Here is a 12,370-nt window from a genome sequence, read left to right on the forward strand (position 1 = left end):
GTCTAGTCTACCACTCATGCGGGCTATGGAGGAGCTGAACACGGAAAGGCTAAATGGGGCCCCAGATATTTAATGCAATTTCATGCAGATTTTCCTTTTCAAACACAAATTAGGAGTCCTGACAAGTCAACAGTCTTTTCTCAGGCCTGTGCACTTTTGCATTTAAGAGAGAGAGAAAAAAATCCGTTTCCTTTGTCAAGAAATGCAGATCAGAATAAAATGAGGTGGATGTGTGTGAAATGCCAATTAGAGTCCTGCAGGAGTGAAGCTAGAGCACCCTATTCCCTACCCCAAGGGCAGCCCTGGCTCCTTCCTTGTCCCTACTGGGAAGTCCCAGTGGGGAAAAGAAGGGGTTTCTGGTGTCCTGGGGAATGCCTGTAGAATCTGTGGTTTCCCCAGGTTGTCTGAGGGCCTGTGACTTCTAGGGCACAGCACTCTACACTGTAACCATAGCAAGCTTGTCCTCAGACTATCCGTGGGCTAACAGGGGTAGGGGTGAGGGGTGTGCATGAAGTAAGCACGCATTCTCAATGTGCTTGAGGGGCCTCCTGGCATATGTGATCAGACATGGCTACAACAACATCTGGAACCCAGTCCCACATCTTCACTCGGATGCCTGACACATCTGTATTTGACACTCTCCTCCTATCTCCTCCTCTCTTTATACACTCAGACGCAAGTCACTCCCTTGGCTCTTCTGAATACCTACACGTAGGCTGATCTACCGATGGCAGAGAAGAGAGCTTATTAGATCTATAGTGAGGATGGCCACTCAAGGAAAAGCACCAGTTCTATTGCCCAGAAATGGTACCTGCAAGTTTGGCTTACAGAGTCAAAAATGAACCAAAGGATCAAGAGGGCATGGTGGACCTGTTACCACAGTGGCATTGCTGAGAGCAGACAGGACATTGCTGAATCACTGTCACTCTGCCACACCATTCCAGCTGGGAACCACAGCACACACTTCCCAGGGACCGTTACTGGAATAGTCACAGCACGCAAGGAGCCAAGAGGACTAGGTGAAGGTCATGGACACTGGATTGAAGCCTGGAACCCAGGAAGACCAGACCACTGCCCTCATACATACCCGAGACCCCAGGCTTGCAGAATCCCCTCCTTCTATTTACAGGTTCACTGGCAATGTTCTTCTCCATGCAACCAGCTGTGTGAAGGGTTTCCCTGAGCTCCTCCCACAGCTGCAGCCACTTTGCCACAGGCCTGCCCTGCCTCTGCCAACGACACCCAATGCTTCTCCTCCTTCACATCTGTCTAGGTGCAGCGTTCAATGAAGGCCAGGGGTGGTTTGCATTGCTTACTGTGTTCTATCCAAGAATAATACACTCTGTGGGGTAGACACAGATACTTGATGGCTAAGGACACCAATGTCACAGTATGTCAGAGTCAGTGGGAAAACAGCTGACTTCACCATATCCAGGGCTGCCTCCTCACATTGGTGTGGATGTGTTGTCACTTACTACAGTTGCATGCCATTTTTATGTAGATGGTGCAGCATGATACTAATGACTCAGAGATGGTCATATATGCCAAATAGTAAAAATCTCCTGTTTTTTATTGATGCCCTACAATTACACACATGGATCCGGGGGCGGGGGGGTACCTGCTAGGTAAGAGTTATGTAGGGATTATCTGACCCAGTTTGCAGCATCTTGAATCTATAATGATTTCAAAGGAATAGGACAAAAGATACTGAAGAACAAACTTACAACTCCAGCCTCACCACAGGATGTCTCATCTGTGAGCCGCAAAGTGTATGTATTGCTGCCTTAAAGGCACCAATGTGTCTGCACATGTATATATGGTTGCCTTAAAAGCAGCAATGTATGTATACATTTGTGCACAGTCACCTTACAGGCAGAGTTCTCTTAGTGTTTCAAGGAAATTACAGAATTCTCTGGATTTATTACACTATAATTATTTACCTTCCTATGATTTTATATTTTAAGTCTCCCCCCTCATTTCTTCCAACTTTTTCTTCTTTCATAAAGCTTTTTATTCCTTTCATTTCTCTGCTTGGTGAGTAGATTCCTTATATAAATGCTGCAAGCTCAAACTCTAAATCAAAGGATTAGCCCTTATGCTTTTTGGCACAGAGGGCCCCAATGCACAATGGCTCTGTCATTTGGTTTGGCCCAAATATTATTTCAGGACCCAAGCTCCTCCTAGCTGTCTAGAGCCACTCGGTTGGACATGTTTGTTTGCTTATTTGTTTATTGTATGTGTGAGTGTACATGCATGGGTACATGCAATGATACATATGTGGAGGTTTGAGGACAACCTGTGAGAGACAGCTCTCTATCCCACCATGGAGGACCCAGGAACTAAATTCAGATCATCAAGTTTGGCAGCAACTGGCTTTATCCACTGAGACTTCTCAATAGCTCTGGGCTGGGATTTTGATGGAAGAGGCTTAAAGCTACCACACTAGCATCAATAGAGTATGGTAAGGTGGGATGTGGTGAGAATGAGGCTACTTCCCCATATCCTTTCCTCACACCTCTTGCTTTTCATTTGCTACCACGGATCCCCACACAGGGTCTCAGCTGGGGTGCTTTAGGAGAGGCACAGTAGTTTGTGGGGTAGAAGCACCAGCTCATGGGCTTCTAATAGACATGGAAGATAGACATATTTGTAGGCATACGGTCCCTTTCTTTGAACAAAATTCTTCCCTGAAGCTATGAGTGTCAGAAGCAGCAAAGGCACAGGGCTGGTTACGGGGGTTTGGATGGCTGTGAAGAACAGTGATTGAGCTTGCACAGGCAAAACTCCTCAATCCTTGGAAGAAGTCTGGAAACTTTTTGGAGAGTTTTCCTGAGAACCCACATCTGACCTCAGTCACTCTGTTGGGTGGGAGGCCTCTCTCCAGTGGGGGGAGTTCAGTTCCACCAGTGTAGTTCTTGCCCTGACTCCTCAAGCTCTGCTCTGGACTCCTCCCTGCTGTGGTCTTTAAAGCAACCACAGTGACTCTGGGCCAAGCAGTCTGTTCTGTCTGCCTTAAAGGTTGGGCAGATAAGCTTCAAAGCTGTTTATGGCTAGCATCAGAACTAGAAGCAGCCTCCTTCCACAAAGAGGGGGACCCGTGCTTCGTGGAAACGACCCAGGCTGGTTTCTCAGCACATTCTGAGCTTTTCTTTAGGGCAATTATAATTGTCCTCTGGAGGAAACACAGCTTCATTAATGTGACTAAAATGTGAAAAGTTTTCAAGGTGTCAGAAATTAGATTTTGAAATATATCAAAATACCACCCATTTATTCGGGATGGGTGTATGTGTGTGTGTGTGTGTGTGCACCACAATCTCCTCATTTCCTTTAAATTTTGTTTTGAGATATTTCTATTTGGCTTAAAAGGTTTTAATTCTGCTATCTGTCATCACACGTGTGAATTACAAGTACCTGGGGCAGATCTGTAAATGTCGCTGGATTTTTAGCAATCACCACGCTCTGCTTTACATTCTGGAGTCAGGAATTAGAAGAATTTGAAACACACACACACACACACACTCATCAAAACCAGGCTTACTGGATGAGAGAGTTAAAATTAGGAAAAAGATATGATTAGGTTTCTAAAAATTTTCTCAGCTTGAACCCTTTCCTCCCATTTTGCTACTGTAAATGTTCTCTGCCTATCAGAGCAGCTTCCAGCCTAGCTCTGGCAAGGAATATGCCAAGGAAACACGTGGAGAGCTGGGCTCAAGGCCACGGCAGTGATGGCAGCCAACGCTAAAGGTTCGAGAGGCACCGGCTTTCAAAGTGGCTGCTGGTTGAGGCAAGGGTTTATAAAATAGATATTTGGAATAAGCAGCTATCTCCAGGAAGCACCGTGGCAGCAGGCTGTGCTCCTCTGAGGGCTGCTGGCTTGACTCTCAGGAGCAAAGGTGACTAGCATGGCAGAAAAGCAAGGCTGTGGTCAGTGAGGAGGCTCCTTCTGCTAACTCTGTCCAGACATTATATATCTGCTACCTCAGAAAACTTGCACAAGATCTTCCAAGGCAGGCTGACCTATGCTATTGTAAAGTATATGGAGCCATGAGGTAGACTGTCTACCCCGAGGCAGGCTGAAGTAGACACTAACTACCTGTGTGGCAGCACAGAACATGGCGCCACAAAGTAAGAAGAAAGACTAAAGCCATCACTGCAGAATGGAAGCAGATACTTAGGATGGTGAACATGCCGGCAATCAGAAAGCCTGAATTCCTTGGTAGAAGGAAAGTGCTCGGGGCCAGAGCCCGTAGGTTGGGTCATTAGAAGGACGAGAATATAGCTTTTCAACCTCTCCACTGCAGAATGAGCAGCTGCAGAATGAGCAGGCCACTGTAGAGCAGATCCTCAGACTTAGGGTGGGGAATGAGAGTGTGGGTCTTATGAAAGAATCCGAGGAAGGCTTGGAAGGTGCTTGCGAACCAGACCTATCTTGATCAGTGGGCTTGGCCCACTGTACACCCTGACCACCCTGGAGCAGCTAGAGGCCACATTGCAATAAGGGATGGGGTATTCAGCAACCAAGAGCATCAGTCACCAAGAGCATCAATCACACTGTGGCTTCCCATAAGAAGTAGGGTCTTACCATGTACCTACTGCTCGTTCTTGAGTGGCTTACACACTCAATCCACAGTCTCTACATTTTCTGAAACTGGGCCATGCCAATGAGTGCTGCCTGAATGTGCCTTGCTTTCAGCGGCTGGGTGTCACCATTTCTCCCCAAGGTGGGGGGGACACCGAAGTGGAAACAGCCCAGCACATGAACTCGTCACCAGCTAGAGGCATAGATGCAGGCAGTAACATCTAAGTGCCCACTGTCCAGTCTCCACACCACACTATTCTCCCTGGCATGCCCACTGCTCCTCACTTAGATATAGGAGGTTCTGGAAGCCCCAAGACATTTGGCCTCTTCCTTCCACTTCACTGACTGTTAAAGAAACAGCAAATAATCAGAGAGTCTTTAGCTGTCACCTACTCTGCTAATCCAGCATGGCCTCAAGAACACACAGAGAAGAGTGACATTTGTCAGGCTCTTAGAATATCCTCTGAGAAGTTTCTATCAGTTATAGACTCTCACACTCTGCTGTCAATAACTAAGATGCCCCCAGGCACTCAAGCCCTCTTAAGAGCTACCTGGAAGCCCAGGTCTCCGAGAACAGCCACTAATTAAGCAGCGACTGGCTCCAGGAGCCTAAGACCTGGTTGCAGAATCAGAGCTTCCCCAAAGAAGCTTCGAGTTTCTAAGTGGTTCCGTAAGGACAAGCCCATGTATAGCAGGGAACACTTACAAACAAGCACTCCTTAATACTTAATTAACTTTAATGGCAAGTGCTGTGAAATCTGAATCTCAGACACAAGAGCACAGATTGGCTTTGGTCCACGCTGACTTATGAGTGGCTACATGCGGCTCCCAGGAGGAACCTCAGCCACCTTCACATGTGCACTTCATTACACTGTCACTCGGCCAGCAGAGCAGCCACCAGCGAGCACGGAGAAGAAGAGATGGAGTAGCAGCAAGCCAATGGCTGGACACCAAAGAGTCTGACAGCATCAAGTCACTTCAAGGATAGATTCATAGCTATGTGCCTTTGTTTAAACACACATGTTTAAATAACAAAGACAGTGAATTCCCAAGGAAAGAATAATTTCCAGGAACTTACTCATTTTCAATAATTTAAGTATTATACATCATCATCTTTCCTGGAGTTTTCTGTTTGGTTTGTGATAGATTTTTTTTTTCTTGGGGAGATACAAAGCTATGATTTCAAAGGCACAACATAAATAGTCACATTTGCCTACACTATCAGCATCTATAAACACTGGGAGGACCAATCTCCTACCAGCTGAGCCAACAAGACACTGCTTGGATCAGCCACACAATGAGCCAAACCTATGATTCTGGATTTCACCAGCCAGCCAGCACCGAGACACCGAGTGGGCGGGAGGGCATCTCTTAGGAGGATACTCCTCAACCTACTCACCGGCCTAATTCCACTTTGAAGAACTGTCAATCCAGTTGCCTTCTCCAGCTGGTCTTTGTTGTCAACTGTGAGAAGAAAAAAAAATCAAAAGAAGGTCAGCACAGAGAAGGGTGGGATATCTGAGAGTGTTCTCTACTGACAAATTTCCCCAAACAATTGTTTGGGCAGCCTGACTTCATGGAGATACTATGCTGAACCGCAGGTGGGAGACAGACATGCAGAACCCCATGTTCCACTCAATAGCTGGTCTGCCTCAGCAAAGCACCTCTATGTGTATTTCTATACCATCTCAGAAGGCATGCCATGCTATACAATCTCCGGTCACTGAGGATTTGATGGGAAATTGTCTGTAAACACACTCTGCAGTCTGTAAGTTCTTATTTTAAAATGGCATAATGTTACATATATGTCTATGTATATACCCACTGAGAAATAATGTTTTGTTACTAGTGCCCCAAGTACTTGGAAAAAGCTGTATCAGAGGATACAGGCCTTACTTCACTCCCTTTTAGTCGACATCCCCATCAGAAACATCCTGTGATAGTTTTGTCCCAGTAAAAGCCCACCTTCATCTGCTCCCGACTTCATATGAGGAAGACTTTCAGAGAACACATTCTATTTGATATCATGCCAGGAAGAATGAGCTGGGGAAACAATCAGCACATGCAAATGAAGTCTGAGCCACTGCAATGCCAGGGCAGCAGACACAGCTGCCCCCACTTCCCAGAGAGGAAGTATGTCACGAGGCAATTGACCTTGGCTTATGATTCAGTAGAAATATTCTTTGGGATAAATCTGTCATTTTGGAAATAAAAACCAGAAGAAAAGAAAACCTAGAATTTTACCAAAAACCCCATGAATGGAGAGAGCACTGCAATTGCAGTTAATACGGAACGAGATAACAAAAAAGGATCAGCTGTGGCCACCTGCATGGATCTTGGCTAATGGAATTACATCTTTGAGAGATATACAAACGATATCCCATTATAGCCTACCTGCCTTCTCTACCTCCGGGATTTCGTTGTTGTCTTATAGAAAAAGCTCCCACTTTAACAAATGGACATTAGTTTTTACACATAGGCAATGTTAACTGTGATGACAGAGTGAGGTGGACATAAAGAAATCCAGGGTGGGGGTGGAGAGCTTCAGGGCCCCTTCAGGTGGTGGCATGATGCGGGGTGGGGACAAGTGACCACACAGGTTTAGAACTTGGATGGCAAGAGCCTGTTCCTTGAGGTATAAAGTAACGGGTTTTCAAGTCTCTTGTACTGCCTGGTGGCTATTTGGAGTGGGCTAACAGCAACCCTAAACAGGCTGACCGAGGACCTAAAGATGGAATTTGTAAACACTACCGTTCTTGCTAGGGAGCAGAGGTTTCAGACTTAGAGATTATATAGAAAGAGGTCATCCAATACATGACCCAAGCTGAAAAATCTAACCCAGGGCCAGACAAATCTTCCTGGAAGGCAGGTGAGTATCTTGGGCCTGGTAGGCAGTGTCTCTGTGACTCCATAGTCACTAGGCATGGAAAGGTAGGACAGAGCTATCTGGGTGGCTGCTTGAGGGAAAGTTTAGTTACAGAAGCAGCCTGGGCTGAGGAGGCAATTCTTCCAAACTTCTGGAGGGAGCCAGCAGAAAGGCCACCCCAGGATGACCTGTAAGGCTGCAAGAAGTGGACCACCATCACCTCTGAGGCCTGGAGACATTGTCCTGGGAAACTGCAGATAAATGCAATGCTCTAGGTGTGAAAGCACCTCAGGAATTCAATTTGGCTAATCTGGACATTTCTGTTTAATGTATATGCAAGCGTGGCTTTCAATAAATAAGCCTGAACAAGTTCAGTCAACAATACAAACAACCACAAGCAACCACAAAGCATCTGTTATGGCTTGATTGGCAGCATGGCCTCTCAGGCTCCCACCCACTACTGTTCGGCAAATCACTTTCAGTGTGACCACATGTGCTTACACTCTACAGGGCAGAGCTCCAAAGCTCAGCCATGGCTTTCCAGGGCAGAGACCCGGCTTTGCCACTCAGAGCTTGGTACTTTTCTACCTGCCTGACCAGCACACAGGTGTGCTTTGGGCATGCTTCCTACCCCTCTATGAGTGCAGTCTGGCCAGTTCAAGGCCATTGACAGGTAGGCAAGATGTCATCCGACTTAGCAGTCTGCTCATGAAAGTGCAGGTGAGGTTTGAAAAGTGCAGAGCTAGGCTGGGGTGTAGTCCAGTTGGTAGAGGGCAGAAAGCTCTAGGTGGAAGCAACATAGCATACTTGAAAAAAACCTGGACTACCTGTCCAAGGAAGAAGAAAGAAAAGAAGAAGAAGAAGGAGGAGGAGGAGGAGGAAGAGGAAGAAGAGGAAGAGGAAAAAGAATAAAAAGAAGAAAAGGAGGAGGAGGAAGAGGAAGAAGAGGAAGAAGAGGAAGAAGAAGAGAAGGAGGAGGAGGAAGGAGAAGAGGAAGAGGAAGAAGAGGAGGAGGGAGGAAGGAAAGAAGGACCTCCTGGTTTATTCTCAAACAAGTATGTGCTGTAATCTAAACAAGGAAGTAAATAAACAACAGTAAAGCATCCTCTGAACACTTGCCTCTGTTCACAGTTTACCTTGCCAAATCATTGAAGCCACCCAGATGGTAGGCTCCCATCTCTACTCCACAAACAGGACAGAGGATTCTCAGCAAATGTACTATTGAGGAAAGAGTCTGCATCTCTGAGCTCTGGATCGTGAGCCACTGTCATCTATAGCTTCTGTCCTTAGGGTCTGTGACAGTCCATTAAGAGCAATGCCCTCACTGGTCTACCAAAACACTGATTTCCAGAACATAGCCATTCTGAAAACCTGGGAGTTTGAGACTTGCTCTGACAGTCTGGGAAAGACAGTCATTCTAAAGATCTGCCATTGAGACCTGAAAGAAAGGATCACTCATAAAAGTTTGGAGAAAGTGAGAAGCAGTTGAATAGCTGTTAAAGCCTGGACGGGCTGCCAAGCTATGTGGAGGGGAGGCCTCTGGTGGAGAAAGCATAGTGTCTGGTAGACTGTAAGGGGTGGGGCCATCTGGCCAAATGGTGGAGTACCAAGGAGAGGGGACTTGGGCCATGAGGTAGAGGGGCGGAGAACCAGGTAGAATGGGTGGGGCTCCAGTAGGAGCCAGGAGGCTCCAGGTAGAGGGTTCTGGGAAGCCTTTCATGGTGAAGCAGTGTTTCATTTTCCACAAGTGCCTTGAGGTCACCTGAGAAGGAGGTTTTGACCTATTCAGCACACAGATGGTTCAAAGCCTTTATGAGATGGGATACCTTTGAATAATGACATAGCCTTCTGTGCCAAAAGGCCATCTGAACACTCTATAAAATCCCATGGCCGGATCAAGCAGGGCCTGAGCGAGCGGGGCTGGAGGAGGAGGGTGGGAGAAATCCCATGTATACTGCTATCTTGATTCACACATCTGAACTCTGAGAGGTCGTCAGTTTACCACTGATCAGCAGCCCAGCTGTATTGGAATAGGCTGGTCGGCGTGGTCACCGGCCAGGGCCTCTGGTGCTTACTGATCTTCATGCTCAGGACCCAGTGTTTATGCCGATTTCTTTCTCATACTTGGCATCTCTGGCAGAGCCTCCCCACCCTTCTACCACCATCTTGCCACTTCATGTCTTAAAAGCCCCAGGTAAGGTCACTTGCTCTAAACTATGGAGTCAGTCACATTGATGCTTAGTGAATAGTCCCCTATCCAGACTCCACCTTCCATGGCTCAGCTCTCAGTAGAGGGAGGAGCTCCCATTTGTAACCTTTAAGAAATTAAAGAGAAAGAAAGCTCTATTTTCAAATTACCTTGAGCAAGTATGGTTCACCTACAATTGAACAGAAAACACTGGACTCCTGCTCACCTCTGTTGGTCTAGCTCCCTACACCCAAGTAAAAGTTAAATTACTAACAGGCGTGTTTTCCTAGAGACCTGCAGAAATGACACTCTCATACTCCTGATAAGCTCCTGATAATAATTAAAACACGACAGACAGAGATGAACCTGCATATGGTCTATTAAGAAATAGAGAATGTTAAGCATCAGAAGGAAAAGTAAGTCCTAGATGATTTGTAAGGCTGAGCCTTCCTGATAACTCAGCCGAAGAGGAAAGGGAGGAAGGGAACTGGGCTGTACAAACTGTTCTCTGTGTTCAGTCACAGTGCCCCACCATTTGGGGCTCATGTCTGACTCTGCAAAGTCAGAAAACAAATCTGCCTTGCTTTCTTCTCTGAGTCTTCAGGGCTTTCATTATGAAGCGAGGGTCCAGGCTTCTCAGACCTGGCTCTAAGTTAGGGAACCCTGAGCATCAGTCCTTGTACATAACATGTGGCTCAGCCTACAGTGCTTCACTCTCCTCAGTGTTTGCTCTGTGAATGGCTGTGAGGATTATGTAGGGACACAGCAGATAACAATCTTCCTTCCCATGAGAGGTCACATGTGTTCCTCAGTCTATGTGCAGCTAGGGAAGAACGCCTGTATCTGGCCAATTTACTCTGAAGTATTTCTAGGCTCTTTACCCAGGAATGCACCAGGATGGCTGCCTCCCCGTGGGGTAAGCCTTCATTGTTTCCACAAGAAAGGCCAAGCAAGCAAACAGAAAGGTCAGGACAGTAGGTGCAAAGCAGACCCATGGGAGGGGCCTGCCTCTGTCTTCTGCTGTGTTCCTCTGGTTCTTGGTTTAATCGGTCTGCTCAGCAAAGTCTCCCTATTTACATATTTGAATGAATCTTTTTTCCCTGCAGGGCATCAGGAGCAGTTAAGTGTCTTGATTGGGTAAACATGGTTGGGGCACCTGCTCTGGGCCCTGGGTGGGAGAGGCTTTCCTGAGAGCTCTGATGACCACGGTCACACGCCTCCTATCTGTTTAGTCACCCACACCACAACCTCTGCTCACACCAGGTGTCAGAGCCCAACTCTCTAGCTCCCTCAGGAAGCAGTACTGTCATCAGGAAGCCCTTGGAGGCCTGAAGAGGTGGCAGGTGAACAGGATTTAGGACAGCCATGTTCCAGAAGCTTTCCGACTGCACTTCCCCCAGAGAGATCCCTTCTGTCTCCTGTCTCCTCTGCCCCAGCTCTGAGGAGGAACGGGCACTCAGGGACCTAAGCTCTTTTGTGATCTGTGTCCATCTGGCTTCAGTTCTCCAGCCATGCCTGGTCCTTCTCATTTTGCTTCCCTGTGCTGTGCTTGGAAGGTTCTCATGGGTATAGAAAATAGAGGCTGGGCGTTTTTGCCTTTTTCCTTGTTATGCTTATGTTAAAGAATTTATCTTAATCACTCCAGCCTTTCTGTTTGTTTACCTTTGTAATTTCTGCTTATTTAAAAATTTTTATTATATTTACTTATTGACTTATTCATTTAGTGGGGGCCTTTCTTGCTGTGGTGTATTACTATAGGTCAGAGCACAAGCTCTCTTGCTTTCATTCCGCCTGCCCAACTCTTGGGGATGTCTTGCTCAGCCACATGTTGGAATTTCATCTGAGTTCTTGCTTTTGTTAAGCTTTGGACATGTATGATGAGAACCGACCAGTGAGCCAGCAGGGCATGGGGACAACGAAAGAAAGCACTTTCACCGAGCCAGACAGCAAAGCGGAAAGCCCATTTTTATCTTCACGCGAGACAAAAAGGGTTTCCAAACACTAAAAAAGAAGTCCTTTAAAATTAAATTCACTAGATGAAGGATATGCAAATTACCTGAAGAAGCGGAACCCTGTAATGTTCTCAAAATTCTGCAATAGCCTATTTAATTAGTATTTTAATTTATCGGAATAATTCTTTGCACTTGACAATTTATGCAGCATTCCATATAATTAAGCACGTAGCGACAGTGGAGTAATTTTGTCTCTTCTCTTTATCCCTGATATTTTAACCTGAAAGAATGTGCAGAAGTCTCTTCTGTAATCTGAATTACAATGGGACAACTTAATGGAGTCCCTCTGCTGGCAAGCAGAACTGGGAGAGCTGCCTAGGTGAAGAGCTACCCAGGGAGCTGATTGGCCTTGTCCCTGTGGAAAGGTCCCTTGGTGGGGCTCCCCACTATTCATATCCCTAGGCCTAGAAATCTCAGAAGGTTGTGTGGGCAGATCCTCTGAGATCTAGATGCTAGATCCATGTCTCTTTCTTGATCAGTTTTTCTGACAAGTCTTGGGTTCTCTATGCACTGTTGTGTTTGTGTGTGTGTGTGTGTGTGTGTGTGTATGTGTGTGTGTTGGATATATCCATGTGGTAAATGTGTGTATCATGTATGTGTGGTATGTGGTACATAAGTGTGTAAATAGTATGTGTATAACATATTTGGGTGGGCTGTGTGTGTATGCTGTTTGGTGTATGTATTTTCGAGTGTGCGTGCATGTGTGTGTGTATGGGCGCGCACGT

At 46.4% G+C, this 12,370-nt stretch overlaps 1 protein-coding gene across 1 annotated transcript in view; it reads right to left on the reverse strand.

The window, feature by feature from the left end:
• Window positions 1-12,370, reverse strand: part of Ptprn2 (protein tyrosine phosphatase receptor type N2) — a 756,234-nt gene that overhangs the window by 239,765 nt on the left and 504,099 nt on the right. The window contains exon 12 of the mRNA XM_052184845.1: window positions 5,979-6,043. Coding sequence (XP_052040805.1) covers window positions 5,979-6,043 — 65 coding nt within the window. The remainder of the gene's footprint in view (window positions 1-5,978; window positions 6,044-12,370) is intronic.

The sequence above is a fragment of the Apodemus sylvaticus genome, chromosome 6, assembly GCF_947179515.1.
Source record: "Apodemus sylvaticus chromosome 6, mApoSyl1.1, whole genome shotgun sequence".
In the NCBI taxonomy this organism is placed as follows: Eukaryota; Metazoa; Chordata; class Mammalia; order Rodentia; family Muridae; genus Apodemus; species Apodemus sylvaticus.